The following is a 20,189-nucleotide window of genomic DNA, read 5'->3' as shown; positions in this document are numbered from 1 at the left end:
CTTGTAAAAGATGGCCTTTCAATCTATACTTGTTACCAAACCACAATATGCTGTTTGGCTGATGCCCACAGACCAAGAACAAAATAGCAGATCAGCTAATATGTAAAAATTATAGATAGGATCTAATAAAATGCTTTGATTGAGGAAGTTTCTTCCAGAAGAAAAATGCGCAGAAAAGCAATCCCCAAATAATGCTAAAAAAACGCTATAGAAGGGAAGGGTTGGGAACTCCTCCAAAGGAGGATTTTGTGATGTAGGGGACAGAAAAGCCGGCTTCGTATCTGAAAGCTTTAAGTGGAAGTTTGCAAAACACAATCAAATGTTTTGCAAACATTCTCAAAAGCCAGCAGATATGTCCAAAGAGGAACATAAATGTTGGTAAGATACCTAAAGCTGAGTTATCTTTCTAAACAATCCTATTACTTTGTTAGGTGAGAAACAGCTGTGAATCAACATGTTACACTACTCACTGGCATTTTCTCTTAGAAAAATAAAACCATCACAATCTTCAGAATTAATGTTACCTGATGAGGATGAAGACATTGTTGAAGCAAGGGAGGAAGAGTCACCAGAATTTCTAAAGAGTGGATCCCAGGCCAGGAGGTCATTATTTCCCTTCCTAAGTATAAATCACATTGTTTGTAAATGCGTATTACTACATGTTTTCAATCAGTTAAACTGAATCAGCATGCTTTCATAAAAACATTCATCAATATTCCAAAAACAAGTGTCTTTTGTAAATTCAGACCTTATTAATTATATATTCTTTTTTAAAAATCTAAAGAATAGTTTGGGAAAGGAAATACTCTTTTTTACGTATTTCAATCAACACAGTAAATAATTTGCTAATCTGTATATTTTAGTAAAAGCAGACCTAATGATGACCCCTTTCCAATAATCTGTTGACTGATTAGTGTCAGTGCTAATTCAGTGTAACATTTTGTGATATTTCAGAAGTATACTTTTTGTGAAGAAAAAGAATATACTTTATTGTATAATACTGAGGGAAGCACAAGCTCTCGATCTTTTTTCTTCTTTTTACTTCTTTTCAGGGAAGGCTGCATAAGAGCACTACTGCTAACCAATATGGTTTTGAAATGGTAATCTGCACAGACCCATGTTGGATTTTGCACCTGTTTTGGAACTTTGTCAATGTAGCCTTGTATGTGAAAGCAAACTCCAAAACATGCATTTTGAAGTCCTAGAACCCAAACCTGAGACTGTACACAGACCATAAAAAGAGTAAGTTACACTAACACTTTGAAGTCCTAGAACCCAAAAGTTGTCAATCAACTTTTAGCTATGTTATTTTTGTGGGGCACCGGGATTGTGGTGCAGCTGGCAGAGTGTCAGCTGCATTAAGATCACTCTGACCAAAAGGTCATGAGTTCGAAGCCAGCCCGGGTTGGAGTGGGTTTCCAACCACTTGTGTGTAGCCTGTTGTCGACCTTTGCAACCCAAAAGACAGTTGCATCTGTCAAGTAGGAAAATTAGGTACCACCTTAAAAAGTGTGGGGAGGCTAAATTAACTGATTTATGAGGCCATAAAGAAGACTCCAGCAAAGCATTCCAGGGAATGCGGAAGTGCTTCATCATGTAGGGAATGCGGAAGTGCTTCATCAGCGTCGCAGATGGACAATGAAAGTGACAGCTCCCCTGGCGGCCAGAAAAAGTTAAATAGCCTCTGTGTATGTCTGTAAATGTTTGTATGTCAAAAATTGGCATTGAATGTTTGCCATATATGTGTACACTGTAATTCGCCCTGAGTCCCCTGCGGGGTGAGAATGGCAGAATATAAAAGCTGTAAATAAATAAATAACCGACCTTGAGTCCCTGCCTGGGAAAAAGGCAAGATATAAATAAAATGATGCATGGCTGAATGGATCTTTTTGCATGTTCTTTAAGAATATGGATTGATTTCTAAGGTAGGATATGCATGATAAAAATCCTTTAAAAACATTAGAAAGTGGTACACTTGAAGGTCCATTCTTGCCAAGGAGGAGCCATTCATGAATGAATTAAATCCTAATGCTGCCTTGGCTAGGCAAAATATCATACTTTACACTGAACATTTTATTAGACCCCATCTCTTCCTTTTTCAGTTCACTCATAAAGCAAAGGCACAGGAGAAGTACAGAAAAAATTCCTCACCTCTAGGAAAAGGCGATGATCTTCCTACCCTGACGGGGAATGAATGGTTTCTTTTCTTTGGCAAGAATGAACCTTCATTGGTAAGTTTTCTAATGTGCCATTCTCAGTCAGCAAAGAAGGAGTGATCCATTAATGGGATTTACATTGTTACAATGTGGTATGACTTGTTTTAGAACCCTTCTACTAAAGAAGGCTCTGCCTGGAGAAAACATGTCTAGTTTTTACTGTTAAATGAACGTGGGTGGAACTACCCATGAGACTGCTCAGCAGATTTCCTCCAGGGATGTACTGATAGAAAAAACAATGGCTGTGATGACTTTGTTTTACTCTACACTAGTACCCCGAGGCCTGGCATCAAGCTGAAGGAAAGTGCTTTAATTTGGTAATTTATTAATTTTTTTTGGTCGTGTCAGGAGCAACTTGAGAAACTGATTCTGGTGTGAGAGAATTGTCTGTCTGCAAGGACGTTGCCCAGGGGACGCCCGGATGAATTGATGTTTTTATCATCCTTGTGGGAGGCTTCCCTCATGTCCCCAAATGAGGAGGTGGAGCTGATAGAAGGAGCTCATCCGCCTCTCCCCGGATTCGAACCAGCGGCCTGTCGGTCTTCAGTCCTGCCGGCACAGGGGTTTAACCCACTGCGCCACCGGGAGCTCCGATTTGGTAATGGGTGCTGCCTTAACCGAAACAAAGAAACCTGCTATGGTAGAAAAACTACGGTGAAAAGCCTAAGTAAGCTTTTTAAAGAAAAGGAAATAGTGCAGAGAGAATTTTAAAAAATCAGGAAAATAATAATCTGAAAGAAAAAAAAGAAGTCAAAGTGAAGGAGATGGATATACAACCCTTCTATGCAATGCAACAAGAACTGAGGCAGGCAATGAGGACCAATAAAAAAAAGTTCAGTATAAAATGAGGAAATATTTTGTCTAACTTGGGTAGCAACAGGTATTAATCTGATCATGAATGGCTCTTTCTTCACTGTCATAGAATTATTTCTATCCATAACCTCGTCTCTCTCTCTCTCTCTCTCTCTCTCTATATATATATATATATATGTAAATTTGACAAATATTAGGTCAGATATCAGATACATTCACCAGACTTATGCACCAATGTACCACTTTGGTGTAGCAATGTACTAATATGTATACACCATACATAGGCATCAACTTAACAATGTAATGATATGTACCAATTTGGCACTAAAATGATACCAAATTTTAATCTGAATGACTTTACTATAAATAGAAACACTTAAATATGAGCAAAAAGATGTATTAAAAAGGTAAGGGGGAGGGAAGCAGTTGGAATGAAAAATGAAATGAATTTAATAAAAAATCAAACTGTAAATCTTAAACTTAACATGTCATATCTGAATCCAGCAATAAATCTGGAAAAAAATCTTACAAAAATAATATCTGGTAATTTATAAATAAAAATAAATGTCAAAGAAGAAACTTACTCATTGGATGAAGCAGAAAGCTTTGATTTTGTTAATTCTTCACCTAATTAAAAATATCATGATCATTGAAAGCAAAAGTATTTAATTAACAAAATCAACCATGTTTTACAAAAACACAGTTCTGACTGGTAAATGACAATCCAAAGTAATTCAAACAACAAATGAAATGGACATGTACTACAATATGAATTATATGCGGCTGCTATGTTTTCTAAGTTGAGCTTCTAGTGTAGCTATTTAATTTAGGATTAAGAAGCCCTAAGATTCTTAGGATTTCAGGGGGCTCGTGAACTTGGATGGGGAAACAGTAGATCTTTATTTTCATTATCCCCTCTAACTGAAATGTACAATTCCCTTCTATTATGAATATAGGCAACAACTGGGAGTAGTATTAGGATTATTTGTGGGCTTCACCAGACCACCAAAGAAGTCCATAGTATAAAACAACCACAATACTAGAATCTAGCATAATACAATATTAGGTACTGGTTCCTGCTCCCCTGGGACTGTTTTCTCCTTCACTACAGAGCAATCTAATCCCAACTGTTCTATGGGAAGTCCAAGGAAGAGGGAATAAACAAATTATCAGGTCTGTTTTCCTCCCAAAAGGAAGATCTTTTTTTCCATTTTAAAATGGACATTTAATACATTCATTACGAAATGGCTGTACATGTTTTCAAGTTGCCAGTCAACATCTGGTGACTTCATGAACTTTGTAGGGCTTTTTTTTAAAGCAAAGAATATTCAGAGGTGGTTTTACCAGTTCCTTCCTCTGAAATACAGCCTACTGGTTCTGGTATTCCTTGGTGGTCTCCCATCCAAGTAGTAACTAATCTCACTCAACTTCCAGGATCAGATGGAATGTGGTGCCTTCGGGGTATTTGACCTTAAAATATGCGTGGAAACTGCAGACCATAGGCAATATACAACATATACAGCCAGGTTTTTCTTGCCTCCCCTCCTCCTCTGCAATTCTACACTTATGTCATATGGAGTGGCAGTATCATTCCAACAATCATGGCATCCAAAATTCTCAAAATGCCTGGTATTGGTAAAACTGGTTTTAAAAAACCCTGAAATGAAAACCTGATGTAGACTTCTGGTCACCTCCAGAACTTATTTTTCATTTATTTTTAACCAAAAGCCAAGACATGTGGGCTGCTACTGGGAGTGCAAGGGTAAAAGTGCTCCCCTCAACCTAAACAAATAGTTTCCTTAAAATACTATCACACAGAAGCCAGGCTCAAACATTTATTTTGTGCATATCAAAAAAGATACACATATACACACACAAGCTTCTCAGCCATCCAGAGCTCAAACAACTAAAACTCTCAAGCAACCAGCAAAAAAAATGATTGAAGAAAAAAAAATGCTTAAAATAAAAAAATTACAATACAATAAAATCAGTTTTTATAATGCAGAAAAACTGTTACATTAAGTTACATTTGTTTTTATTTCTTTTAATTTGCTTTTAACTGCAATTTAACTCCAATTGGTATTTCAATATTAATATGAAGTCAATACAGTGTTTATGGTATGGTATAGAATGGGGTATAGAAATATTTAGGCCTTTTAAAAAAGTAACTCTCAAGCAACCAGAAACTACATTTATCCAGAATCTACCAATCCCCATGGGTGCCAGTCAACTGAGAGTCTACTGTGTGTGCATGCATATACACACATACACTATTATTATTGTGTGTCTTCAAGTCATTTCTGACCTATAGTGCAAAACTTGTTTAGAGGTAGTTTGCCACTGTTTCCTCTAAAACTGTGTGTGACCCTTGCCCAAGGTCACAAAGTACGTTTTCACAGGTGAGCCAGGATTCTTAAACCAATGTCAAACCACCGCATCATGCTGGTTCTTGTACATACACACATACTGTTCCAATGAAGACTGGTTATTCTAGCAGCACCCACAAACTATTTACTTCCAGGATGTTGTTAAGATCAACATGGGAAATATTTTACTTTTTTTTTGCACCTATAGGTATGCTAAAGAATAATAAGGTAACAATAATTTGGAGGAAAATCCCTGCTTCTAAAATCAGAATGTTAAGATTCAGCATGCAATACTACTTTGTGTCAGAATCTTTTAAGAGTTGCACTAAACCCAATCTAATACCACACACTCAATTCATTAATTCATATTTTATTATGGACATGTATTTAATTCTGTACAACTGCAAAGAAATACAGATATTTGCAGCTGCTTACTGTAGTAGAAAAACATTCTTCACTTCAAAAAAATCTCAAATACAGAGAGAACTTTTGAAAAAAAAACAAAACCCTAAACTGAATATCCAGCTTTTTTCTCTACATGAAATCATTAATTATACAGGCACACTTCCTCAAAGAGAAAATTAAAGTCTTGCAACAGTAGGAGCTTATCTGACGATGGTCAAGGGTTCACACAGACTTACTAGATGAGTTCCGGTTCATCTGTGCCTGCACAAAAGATAATGAAAAACAAACAGTGCTTAATGAACAGATACTTGTGATCTGAGTGGATAGATACAAATTCTGGAGCATTCATTAGATACTAAGATTAGCAACTGTTACAAAGCAAAAAATATGCACACTTAAGACAGGAAAATTATTTATGTAAGTGATGAAATATTTACAATGGTTTTTCATAACATAGCATCCTAAGACCATAGCTGGATAGCAAACAATATGTGCTATTCTATAAATAAATGCCTTCTTTAGTATTAAGATTTGCTAAGGACACTCTCTTTTGTGTCCCATCACAGGGAACAATACTATAAATAGAAATATAGGAGAGGGGCTTCTCTGCTGTGGCATCCCATTTGTGAAATGCATTCTGTTTTAAAGTTGGGCTGGTGTTGTTGTCTTATTTAGGTACACAATTAAAACATGGCTCTTCAGTCAACTTTTATATGACCATGGCATGGGGTTGCCTTGCTGGGTTTGGGATTTTTTTTGTCTTCTTTTTTAAACGGAACTCTTTGAAATTGTTTTCATATGTTTAATTTCTATTCCTCTAGACCAGAGTTTCCCCTCCAGAGTTTTGGACTTCAGCTTCCACAAATCCCAACAGCTGGTAAGCTAGCTGAGATTTCTGGGAGTTGAAGTCCAAAACACCTGGAGAAGCACAGTTTGAGAAACACTGCTCTACACCATTCATTAAACTATATCCACAAATATTTTTATCTAGAAAACAAGTAAGTGATATTGTGTGTAGCTAACCATTTATCCAGCTGAAACTACAGTAACAGCTACATGGAAGCAGTGTCAAATGCCACTGCATAGCTGATACGATGTAACAGGAAATGTCTGATCAATCTTAAGGAAGAACATAAAAGCCATATTAACAATAGCTGTTATAGATAATCGGCTAGCTAGAATAGAAAACTCTTTCTACAGTTATGATTCTGTATCAGTTCTATGGTATATGAACTTTACATGGATAAACAAAAATCTGTGGTCACTAGGATCCTCCTGCTGACAGCAGGCAGATGATTGTCTCTGATGTCAGCCATCTTAAGGTTAGGGACAATTGTTTTATATGTTTAGAATATGAGATATGCAGCATGAGAATAAGCACCCATGAAGCTTCTAGCTGGGACTTGTTTTGCTTTGCATCCCTATTTATCCATTTGCTACAAGACAGAAAGGGAAAATAAAATTATTCCTCCACCAGGAAAGATTGGAAATCTAATGTAATTACAAATTTCTTGTCCTATCTTAAACTGCATTGATGGAAAGAAACCTGGCATTTCCCACATTTGCCTAAATACACAGAAAACCTGCCATAAGGAAAACAAATTATGGGTCTTTAGTTCTAAAAGGGGTTTTTAAATAGATCCCTTTGTGGCAAACTTGAGCTGAGATTTAAGATATTTGCTGATGCCTTTTCCTTTCCAGAAAGAGTTTTCTATTCTAGCTAGAACTACAGCTAGTTCCACTGCTAACACGAGAGAATGATTACTGTAGAATAAACATTCATTGCGACAAGGCAAAAAACTATGAGGCAGTTAGGCTTATTTTTCAAATGACAATAAAACTATTAAATTAAAACTCAGCTATCACAAACAGACAGCATTACTAAATCTTTATTGAACTATAACATTCAATTATTTAATACTTACTGGACTATGTCTCTGATGTCAGCATAGGAAAAAATGGGGGGAAAATGACATACAATTATGTGCAAATTATATGTAACACTTAATATTCTTCTCTAATTTTCAAATTTGAAGCACCAGATATCTGTGTTAATACAATAAAAATCGCAAACATAAAGGGTAGTTTCATTTTTAAAAGAAAGGCAAGGATTGTTGAAATAAATTATGATTTCACCACCTGTCTACTGTAGATCTCCTATACTATAAAATAGCGAATCCTTATGAATTTTATGGCCTGGATCATATTGTTAATCCTAACTAGAATCAATGGAATTTATATAAGTATAAACTCACAATTCTATAATTGATACAATAGGTCTATTCTAGTTGGGTCTCCAAACAGACTTTTATTTGCAATCTTCCTAGTCTAGAGGAAGGGTGGGAATCATTCAGCCTTCCAGGTATTTTTGGATCACTCTCAGGAACCAGCAATAGTATGTCCAATGTTAAGAAAAACTGTGAACTGTGGTCCCATAACATCCGTAGTGTCATTTGATTCCTACCCCGGAATAGCCATAAGCCTGGGAGGGGCAAATGTCGTTCAACATCAAATAGAAAGAACATCAAGAACACACACTGTCCAAATGGGATGTATAGAACTATTTTAGAATACCAGATATTGAGAACTCTTCTAAGAAGAAAAGCTGGTATTCTTTTATACTAGAATTACTCCAGAATACAGAGCACCAAACCAGAGATGGAACTGAATTCGAACAAGTTGCTTCGCTTTCCAACATCTGAGGATGATTTAGAGCAGAGATTTCCTGTATCGATCATACATATCTGCACATAGTGTATATTACAACCTTGAATTTGGCCCCTGCAGATATCCTGCGTCCCTCCTGCTTCTGAATCCCCACTTCTATTTTTTACCAAGTTCACAGTTGCTCCATACAGACATAAGAGAATTGGAATCCATGTGCACATAAGCATGTGTGGCCTCATCAGAAGCTGTCCCCGGAATGAAAAGCTTGTGTACTTCAATAAGCCGTGGTAGAAGTATGGTAGTTTTTTTCTGAACAGTACTTGCTAACCTACACAACTAGCTTCTCTCATCCCTTCTCTGAGCACATTTTTTCCTACTTTCTCACAAGCTCTTTGTAGACAATAGAAGCAAGATTGGAATACCACTTTCTAAAAATTACTTTTTCATCATTTGATATAATTAAAAATAGATAGTAAAGATACTGACATTCTACATCTCACCAATGCGTGTTAAATGTGAGTTAATTTAATCCTGCCTATACTAGTAGTAATAACAAAATAATTTACAGTGTTTAGTACACTAAATATTGTGCATGGATTACTTACAGATATAGCTGGCGAGAGTGTGATATTTCCTATTGATTCTTTTAATTCATCCAGTGAAGGCATTGTATAATGAGAACTATTGTTTGGCTGTACAGGTTTAATTTCCACATGGAACTTCCTTGGTTCGTCATCTTCAGAATCGGAATCACTTGATGAATAGAAGTGATTTTCTTTGGCATGTTATTCTTAGTTAAAGTAAAAGCTGATTAATCAGTTAATTATAGCTCTAGCTGCTAAGAATGTAAACTGACATGCAATAATAATTACGCAAACAAGTATGCTAAAACATAGATTCAAAGAACATGATAAAGACAGCTCAAATGTCTATATAATAATAAAAAAGGATATTCTGACTAGCTTCTGGCTTAATGCTATAGCCTTCATCATCCACATCTGGAATGTTCTGGGAAGAAACAATAATTAATTAGGGCAACATATTAGTGAAAATATTTTAAGCAAGTGTCTCAATCTATTGTTGATTTTTTTTTTTTTGGTTATTGATAAAATAAAGTGTTTTTCTCAGCAGAAATTGCAGGCTATTTAGTGTAAGAAAATCAAGTTCATCATGTTTTATAAGTTTATAAGTCATTAGATGCAGTTTCACAATTTCTTTCTTTACAGCTAAGAAGCCAACACTGATGGAACAAACATTTGTTTGATAGTTGTTCTTGTTGTTTAGTTTTGACTAGAAACCTATATATGACATAACATTTTGCAGAACTCCATCCAAAACTTACACAGTGAATTAGACACCCCATCCTAAATGTATGGCAGGTATGTAACTAATTAGAACCAGTGTGGTGTAGTAGTTTGCACACTGGACAAGGATTCTTAGAGCAAGGTTCAAATTATTGCTTGGCCATGGAAACCTACTGGCTGACCTTGCGCAAGCCACACTGTCTCAATCTCACAGGAAGGCAAAGGCAACCATTTTCTGAACAAAGTCTGTCAAGAAGACCCCGTGATAAGTTCAACTTAATGTTGCCTTGAACTTGAATATGTACAACAACAAATGTAGAGGCTAGAAACCATATTGCCATTTAGATGTTGTTGGATTGTAACTTCCATTATGCCCTTCATTTGCTATTTCTGTTAGAGATGATGGGAGTTTCAGTCCAATGAGTATTTAGTCAGATACCAATTGTACAAGTTCTCCCACTTAAAAAGATGAGAGAGTCCTGTAACTGACATCATAGATAGACCTCAACTATGACAGATAACATGAGGAAAAAAATCCAGAAAATCTGATTTTTAATGAATTTATTTGCAAATTAGGGTGGAAAATAAGTATTTGGTCCATAACAAAAGTTCATCTCAATACTTTGTTATATATTCTTTATTGGCAATGACAGAGGTCAAACTTTTTCTGTAAGTCCTCACAAGATTGGCACACACTGTTGTTGGTATGTTGGCCCATTCCTCCATGCAGATCTCCTCAAGAGCTGTGATGTTTCAGGGCTGTAGCTGGGCAACATGGACTTTCAACTCCCTCCAAAGGTTTTCTATAGGGTTGAGATCTGGAGACTGGCCAGGCCACTCCAGGACCTTGAAATGCTTCTTACGAAGCCACTCCTTCGTTGCCCTGGCGGTGTGCTTGGGATCATTGTCATGCTGAAAGACCCAGCCACGTTTCATCTTTAGTGCCCTTGCTGATGGAAGGTTTGTACTCAAAAACTCACAATACGTGGCCCCATTCATTCTTTCATCAGTCGTCCTGGTCCCTTTGCAGCCCCAAAGCATGATGGTGCCACCCCCATGCTTCACAGTAGGTATGGTATTCTTTGGATGCAACTCAGCATTCTTTCTCCTCCAAACATGAAGACTTGTGTTTCTGCCCAACAGTTCTACTTTCATTTCATCTGATCATATGACATTCTCCCAATACTCTTCTGGATCATCCAAATGCTCTCTAGCAAACTTCAGTCAGCCTCGGACATGTACTGGCTTAAGCAGGGGGACACATCTGGCACTGCAGGATCTGAGCCCTGGCAGTGGCGTAGTGTGTTAATGATGGTAGCCTTTGTTACATTGGTCCCAGCTCTTTGCAGATCATTCACTAGGTTCCCCCGTGTGATTCTGGGATTTTTGCTCACTGTTCTTGTGATCATTTTGACCCCATGGCGTGAGATCTTGCGTGGAGCGTCAGATCAAGGGAGAATATCAGTGGTCTTGTATCTCTTCAATTTTCTAATTATTGCTCCCACTGTTGATGTCATCACACCAAGCTGCTTGCCTATTGCAGATTCAGTCTTCCCAGTCTGGTGCAGGGCAACAATTTTGTTTCTTAGAATCATAGAATCATAGAATCAAAGAGTTGGAAGAGACCTCATGGGCCAAGAAGCAGGAATACCGCACTCAAATCACCCCTGACAGATGGCCATCCAGCCTCTGCTTAAAAGCTTCCAAAGAAGGAGCCTCCACCACACTCCGGGGCAGAGAGTTCCACTGCTGAACGGCTCTCATAGTCAGGAAGTTCTTCCTAATGTTCAGATGGAATCTCCTCTCTTGTAGTTTGAAGCCATTGTTCCGCGTCCTAGTCTCCAAGGAAGCAGAAAACAAGCTTGCTCCCTCCTCCCTGTGGCTTCCTCTCACATATTTATACATGGTGTCCTTTGACAGCTCTTTGGTGTTCACCATAGTGGAGTTTGGAGTATGATTGCTTGAGACTGTAGACAGGTGTCTTTTATACTGATAACAAGTTCAAATAGGTGCCATTACTATATTTATTTATTATTTATTAGATGCACTTATTGACCGCCATTCTCAGCCCTTATGGGCGACTCATGGCGGTGTACAGTACACATAAAAAGACAGTTACAGAGGCCAGTATCAACAACATATGACTATACAACAAATACAAACTACATAAAAATCCGCTTCGTCTCTTAGTAGAATCATAGCCAGTCTCATTTTCCTTATACCATTCCAGTTCTCATTCTCATTCAGTTCTATAGGTAATGAGTGGAGGACAGAGGAGCCTGTCTGTGAGACCCAGAAATCTTGCTTGTTTGTAGGTGACAAAAAACTTATTTTCCACCATAATTTGCAAATAAATTTGATAAAAATCAGACAATGTGATTTTCTGGATGTGTTTTCTCATGTTGTCTGTCATAGTTGAGGTCTACCTACGATGTCAATTACAGGCCTCTCTCATCTTTTTAAGTGTGAGAACCGAAACAATTGGTATCTGACTAAATACTCCCCCCCCCCCCCCGTATAGGGAGGACCCTTTGATCTGAGGCAGAATTTCTTTTTCATGAAATTCTTAAAACAAAGTAAATATTTGAAGTGTATACCTAGACAATTTTAGACTGACTTAGCCCCTTGCATTCCCAGAGGCTCAAAACTAAATCCTCCTTTTATTTTCTTGAATATTTGTCCTCTCTCCTGGGGAAAAATGTCAATGTTCAAGAGACTAAGCTGACCCAGTTATCACCCACTAGAAGCATGAAAAGGGTTATGTCTATGTTGGAGACAGTTAGAAAAGGAACAAAAATAATTATCCAATATTATACTTCTCTTATACAAACTAATGGTGCAACTATACTTGGAATACTGTATATTGTTCTTGTCAGCACATTTGAAAGAAGTTATTATAGGACTGTACAATACAGTGAAAAATGCAGATGATGAAGCAGGTGGAACAACTCCTCTATGAGCAAATCTTTTGGGGGGAGGAGATAAAGGTAAACAAGACTGGCATGTATAAATTTATATAGGGGAAAATAAAATGGATAAGAAGAAACTTCTCTCTCTCTCTCTCTCATACCTTAACAATGGCTGGCAATTTGAATGGCCCTAAAAGGGAACTGGGCTAATACATGGAAGATAAATGGTTAATAGTCATGACAGCTATATATATTTTCTGGTATAAAAAGTGAAGAACCAAATTATGAGGACACTACTATACTCATGTTCTTCGTCTGGGCCATCCACACACAATTGGTTGGCCACTGTGTGAACAGATTATTTGAGAAGATGGGCCTTTAGTTTGGTTCAGCATGTTCTTAATTTAAGATAGTGTTTTTCTATGGATCCAAGTTCCTGGAAACTGAGCTAATATAAAACATACCAACATTGTTTAAGGTTTAAATTTTTGTGCATCACATACAGAGATATAGGAGCCTACAAAAAACAGCCAACACACTACAACACCCCACTATCTTTACAATTGTACTGTACGATGGCATATCCATGCTCAGAAAAATCAAATACAAATTTTAAAAAATCTGAAAGTAGTTCTTCATCTGTGAAAATTCCACTCAGCATACATGAAATAAAAGCTCAAAAAGCAAAAAACACAAATCAGCTTTGCATTTATCTTAAAACATTAGGGGCCAGGGTAGCACAGCAGGCTAAACCACTAGCTGCAGGAAAAGCTGTTGACTAGAGGGTTAGCACTTCAATGCCGTGAGCTGTCAGTCCTAGCTTCTGCCAACCTAGCAGTTTGAAAACATGCAATGTGAGTAGATAAATAGATACCGCCTCAGCGGGAAAGTAAATGTGCGATCCATGCAGACATGATAGCAATAAAATTGGAGATGTCTATGAACAGCAGGCTCCTCAGCATGGTAAAATGGAATAAGAGCACCTCCCCATGGCCGGAGTTGAGCATTGCCTCCAGACACTGGAGATAAAAAGGGGAAGGCTTTTACCTTGTCTGCGTATTGTATGTCGTTCATTGTGTAAAAAGGCATTGAATGTTTGCCTTATATGTATATTGTAATCTGCTCTGAGTCCCTCCGGGGAGATAAAGCGGAATATAAAGTGTATTGTTATTATTATCTTGTGGTTTAATTGCACATGAGTAACAATGATTTATTTTGTGTTAAAACAGCATTTTCTGCAAGGTGGAGCTATCTGATCAAACATTGCCTTATTCAAGGGACATTCTGTAATCACTGTAAGAGTTATAGGTTGATCGCTCTATTATTAAACCATTAATCATGTTTGCATTTACTTTCTTTCTCCCTTGTATTAGAAAATAATTTAACACTGTTAATATGAAATAAAACAAAGGCATCCTATAGATTTTAGGCTTCTCAACTAACACTGTGTAAAGTGCATAAAATGAATAAAACATTCCAGAAAATCTCAATCCAGAATACTTATAGTTCCTCTTTTTTTTAAATTCAAGCTTTGCTTTCATAAAGCAGTTTGACTTGAAAAAACATCATTCTCAGAGTCTGATACCTTAGCTCTACTTGTTCAGAACCACGAAGATTTAGCTATGCTTGACCTCAAGATGACCATGTTCATAGGATAAAATGTACTAACAAGACTTGACAACAAAGTAAACGGAACAAATACAAATACCTAGAGGCCATGTACATTCCAATATAAAATACAGCCAAATAACTTCTTAAGTTACACTGTTGAAGTTGAAGTGCTATTTTGTTACCAGGCATATTAAAATACTTCAAATATCCTTAACAATTACTTTGGAGATTTTCTGGCAAACACTGGAAAACAAGCTATTGTTTACCTGCGATTTCCAATACCGGAGAAATAAACAGACGGATTTTTAGATTAATTTAAAATACTACCAAGGTTGTGGTGGTCAGAACAATAAGGTTTTCTGAGTAAAACAATAAAAAAGAGACAATGTTGAGTTGTCCCCTTTTTTTGTTAAGAAAAAAAACACAGTTCAGACATACTACGGTCCCAAACTGGACTACATAGAAGAGCTATTCTCAAGAATAATATGTGATTTATGAATATTTTTCTTCGCACCATACCTCTGGAGGCACAATAAATGTATTGTGTGGCTCAAGACTATACTCTGCCTCTTATTTACTGGAGATTCCAAGCAGAATCCAAACTATTGATCACTTCATTTACAAATTCTCTATTTTATGCAGCTAGAAGTAGCCTTCTGGCTATCTGATTGCAGCTTTGTCCACAGCGGGTCCTGGGTGGGACTTATGAAAATGTTTTTTTGGAATTTCCAAGTTTGTTCATCCTTGCTGTAATGTTTCTAGACACTAAATAAAATAGTTCCCTTTTTTTACAAAAGTGTACTTAGTACAAATTTTGTTGACCAATTCAAAGCCAATCCTACATCTTGGTCACTTTATTTTGCATCAACATGGCAACAAAATCTATAACCTACCCACCACCCACAACTTTTTATTGTTAACTCTTTTGCTGAAATCCTGTTAAGGGACTTTGCTGTTGCTGTCTATTCTCAAATTGTTATAAATCTATGGTAACCCTATGGCAAATCCATCACAGGGGTTTCTTGGCAACATTTGTTCAGAAGAGGTTATACTGCTAGAAAAATCACAGTGCAAACAGCTGTGCTTTCACAGAGGTCACTTAAGTGCAGTTTCTGATGCAGCCAGTTATTTTGCAAAAACACACTGATCCCTTTTTCTCACTTTTGAATTGATGGGTGGGGGAAATAAATGACCAATAATCACTGGGTAAGCAAAAGGTCACAGCTTTCATTGAGCAACCGGGTACATAATTAAGAGATGTAATATAACTATGTGTAATGGATATTAGCTGTGTTTTCTTCAGTTTCTACAAGTTTAATGCTGGAATATTTTATAAATCTGCACTCTTAAATTTGTAGGTACACTTTTACATCAACTGGTTAGCTGAAGGACCCCAAAAAGTTGCTAAGAAACTGTGGTTATATTATATGGTATACAAGTTCATTTATTTGAAACATTTATATTCCACCCTTCTCACTCCAAAGAGGACACAGGGCAGAGCACAACATATGGCAAGCATCCCATGCTGTATGTGTACTCCACCACAGTTCTGGGAGCCACTATTATCTTGTTCATTTTATAATATCAATATTGCTCTATGGCTCTATGTTGTAGGGATGGATGAGTAGAAGTGGACAAGCTAGCACTTCTTTGCCATTACTGATCTTCTGCATTCAAGGGACTTCAAGTTTTTGCTGGCGTGCTAAATTTTAAAGCACATTTTAAAGCCATTTGTGCAGAAACGTAGTATTTGAGCACGCAATCCATCTGAATTAATAGCACACTGATAACCTTACTAATTGCACCCACTCTCTGATAAAAGTAACATGTCATGGTAAGAGAATGAGATTATGTTTTGAAACACTGAAATGTGCATATTCTACTGGGGAATAAGGGAGAGAAAGTAAGATATAATGCTTGGTGTAGCTTGAAAGGAGTATGCCAGACACATTTACACTTGAATTTGTTTCATTAATTATTAAACAAGGAGCACCAAAACAAACAAGTCAAAAGTAAACACTGTAAGTCAATCCCAGTTAAGTATCACTCCAGTGACTTATTTCTGGAGCTGTCAAGAAGCATTAATTCAATGAAATGCATAATTCAGGGCTAAAGCAATCAGTTCCTTCAGCATAAGGCCACACAAAAATGGGCATTCACGGCATTTCTCAAAAGTAGAAAAATGGGATTCTGTGAGGATGACAGAAAAAAGTGTGCTTGGCAGGCAAACTAAGTATTGGTTTACAGTCTGCTTTTTAGTATGACACATTCTTATTTGACAAGAAACCTTGAATAAAATAATCTGAACCCACAAATTCCTCAGAATATCAGAGTCCTAAATGAAAAGACTGAAAACAGTTCTGTCTATAGGAAACGTTTCAAAGCATACTGGAAATCTATTCTTTCATTTAAGCCACAGGGAGTTCCACCTTTCTGTTTTCTTGAACATAATACTAACAAAAGGGTCAAGTAATTCTAAAAAATAATAATAAAAGAGCACACTAATTATTTTATCAAACAGCAAGTTCTTGAATGGTATCCGCTTTATTCAATTGTACTCAAAATAAGACTACTTACTACTGAATCTGCATCTGGACACTCCCTGTTTTTAAAAAATAAAACAGCCAGTGAATGAATTAGTTTAGATTTCATTTTGTAACATCCTTATAATCAGAGTATATCCATTTAGTATATCTGATATCCATTTATAGAAAGGTTCACATCCCATTTGTATTTTTGTATTTTTCAATAAAGCAATGTAAAGGCCTCTAACATACAAAACAGAAATTATGCTAGCAATATACCATAACCTAGAACAAAAGAAAGGAGAAATAAATAAAGCTCATCAAATGCAAAGCACCATTGAAGAACTGAAGGCTGTTTGAATAAAAAGGTACTTAATTAATTCTGCAAAATTAACAGGGAGGTAGCTAGGAGAATCTCCTAGGAAGTTCTACAGGGCTGATGCCACCACCATTGAGACTAATATAACTAAGGAAGGCTCTCTAAAACCCCGGCTCTGGTTAGAATTGTTGATGCTGTATTTTGTATCAGAAAAAGCTTCAAAACGTTATTCATAAGCAGAGTGTGATAGAAAGTACTGCAGTAAACTATTCTCATTCTAACTAAGAAATGTATTACTTTGACCATATTTACTAGCATCTTCAAAAATGGATGCAACTAACACACTAGTCCGAAAAAAAGTTCTGAACAACTGCTACCTAGCAATCGAGCATTCCCAAATTGTGAACCTATTTTGTCAAGATTAGTGAATCTGTTTCCAAGACAGAGAACACCTATCACTATGTTATTAGTCATGACCAAAAGAGCCTTCAAGTCTCTAAATTACCACATTAATTTTACTACTTGTGAGTAACCAGAGTAACCAAATCTTTCTAGCATAGTTATCAGTTAGTTTCTATTCTACTTGGTAGTTTCATTTCAACTTGGCAAAATATAATAGAAGTTAGGGATGACTATGGATTGCCAGGAACAAAGGTTTCTATGCCTTCTTGATGAAGAACAGTATTTGAAGCTGTGCAGACATTACTGCATCTGCTTATGCAACAGAGAAATACAAGTACAATTCAGCTCAAAACAATGAGTTGGTTAGGCTGAAGATGATATTTCCACTTCTCCAAGAGATCGTGTTCTCTCAAATTTACATTTATTGTGTGTGTGTGTGTGTGCGGGGGGGGGGGGGGGGTGCATATGGCATTTATTATACAATTATATTAGACACATGTTACTGTCATAATTTTTAAAAGTATTAAATGATTTACAATCACATCTGTAACATACTTACACAGATTCTGTATCTTTTTCCTTCTTAATAATTCCTGGTAATCCAAAGTGTTTTCTTTTTCTAGGCTTTATCCCTGCAAAGTTGGGAATTTATTGTCAGATGAAAATTAAGATTCCTACTTGATTCTGCAGATAACTTAAACATCTTCCATTTTTTTTTAATAAATAGCCTCTTTTTATAACTATGGATATATTTAACAGGGAAACAGGCCTACATATTTACCTGTACACAAAGGACATCTCCTATCAGAAACTTTATTCATTTTATGTGGGAGTAGAAACTGATGGAAATATGAAGATGCCTCTGTGCGACATCTTGATATATCAGAAAAGATGTATATAAGAAAACTGACAAGTGCTCCCTGTTTTGCCTGGACTGAGCTTCAATTTGATCACCTTCATGGAGGGTGCAACAGACTGTAGTCATTTGCTTAGTTCTAATGAAAAGGGAACAGAGATTCAGCCAGGTATCATCAGCCTACTGATGAGACATCACAGTAACATTAATTGCAACATCTCTTTGTTCCATTGAGATCTGTTGTGGGTTATTTCAGGAAATCTCATGGCCAATCCCCCTGTCTCCTAGACACACTCTGGGCTACATACACACTAACAGGACACTGAATTGTTTAAAGCAAGTATCTTTGTGCTTTAAATGGGATTGACCGCTGTTTATTGCCAAATCTGACATCAAATCACTACACGCTATTAAAAATAACCAAAATATTTATTGAGCTTAAAAACAAGTACAAGCGAGGAGATTTTTTTCCACTGGTTATCACAGGATTTTGATTAAATGTTCTGGAAGATGCCTTGAATATGTGTGGAAAATCTATCTTAAAGGATGGGATATATAAATGGCCACAAAATATATCATAGATCAATAAAAAATCTTAGAGTTACACATTATAAAAGCTTGAACACAGAATGAAGAAATAGAGAGAAAAGAGAAAACAAACTAAGAAAAACACTTGAGTAATCTGTCTTAGCTAGAAATTTTTTAGGTGTTCTTTGTTTCATCTTAAGATCTTTATGACGGGGGTTCTATTATGACTAAAAGTATATTCAAATACTGCACTCTTTTTAACAGAAGAGACTTATTAGCATGGTGAGAAGTTAGGGACATCTGACAATCTCTTGTGGTGGCATACCCTTACTAGTAGGATACAAAAAGTAACCAGTTTTTCTATAGCTTGTGTCACAGAAACATTTAAAATAATCTCTGTTTCATAATGGAAGCAAATATGATATATTGTACATTTTAAACCATCATAACAATGCAAGAGGAACTTACCTTCAACAGCACTAGCTGTATTACATTCTTCAAATTCAATCAAGCCTTTGAAAATAAGAAAAAGATGGATATCCTAATGTTATTTGTTTGAATTGTTTATGGAAAATAATCAATTAAAATTATAGCTGTGATGTTTGGTCAATGAATTAATTAAACACACTCAAACAGACACAGTTCCACACTCCTATCTCTGTAAACTGAGGGGCTTTTGCTATTTGTCAACTAAGTTGGATTCTGCGTGGGTACCCATTATCACCTTCTAGATGCCTAGACATCTAACTTGTGATAGTGGATTAACAAGACAAGTAGAATTAACATCAACACTCCACTTCAGCATTTTTAAATTCTGGAATTTTTGCATGGGAAGATGAGCAAATACTTTTGTAATCATTGAGTCTATTTATTATATGTGATCACAGATATAGAAACATATATATTTATCTTAGGGGAAAACTCTGACATATCAATTTCTGAGTGTTTCCATTTCATCACAGTAGATTACATTACATAACAAGACATAGGATAGCACACATTTTATAGTACCATCAGTTTCTTTCATAGTTTTCATAATATATCTTAAGGGGATACACACACACACATACACATACATACATACATACATACATACACATACACACATACACATACACATATACATATACATATAACTTGTACAAAATTCTGTCCCTATCCATAACTATCTATCCATAATAAATACAATCTTATCTGATGGAGCATTACACATCTCTAAACATACTTTAAAGGGTTTAATTGAGTACTATTATACTTATAAACCTTCA

At 36.3% G+C, this 20,189-nt stretch overlaps 1 protein-coding gene across 2 annotated transcripts in view; it reads right to left on the bottom strand.

Moving 5' to 3' along the window:
* FCHO2 (FCH and mu domain containing endocytic adaptor 2) overlaps positions 1–20,189 on the bottom strand; it is an 80,859-nt gene that overhangs the window by 16,747 nt on the left and 43,923 nt on the right. The window contains exons 9-17 of one of the 2 annotated variants that reach the window (XM_067464566.1): positions 19,390–19,434; positions 18,097–18,169; positions 16,869–16,893; positions 9,421–9,475; positions 9,073–9,251; positions 7,726–7,737; positions 6,037–6,061; positions 3,614–3,656; positions 525–619 (exon numbers count right to left, since the gene is read on the bottom strand). In XM_067464566.1, the coding sequence (XP_067320667.1) occupies positions 525–619; positions 3,614–3,656; positions 6,037–6,061; positions 7,726–7,737; positions 9,073–9,251; positions 9,421–9,475; positions 16,869–16,893; positions 18,097–18,169; positions 19,390–19,434 (552 nt within the window). The remainder of the gene's footprint in view (positions 1–524; positions 620–3,613; positions 3,657–6,036; positions 6,062–7,725; positions 7,738–9,072; positions 9,252–9,420; positions 9,476–16,868; positions 16,894–18,096; positions 18,170–19,389; positions 19,435–20,189) is intronic. The other variant, XM_067464567.1, reaches the window with a different exon arrangement.

Source organism: Anolis sagrei, chromosome 2, assembly GCF_037176765.1.
Source record: "Anolis sagrei isolate rAnoSag1 chromosome 2, rAnoSag1.mat, whole genome shotgun sequence".
NCBI classification, from domain to species: Eukaryota; Metazoa; Chordata; class Lepidosauria; order Squamata; family Dactyloidae; genus Anolis; species Anolis sagrei.
This window is presented reverse-complemented; position numbering and strand designations above follow the sequence as displayed.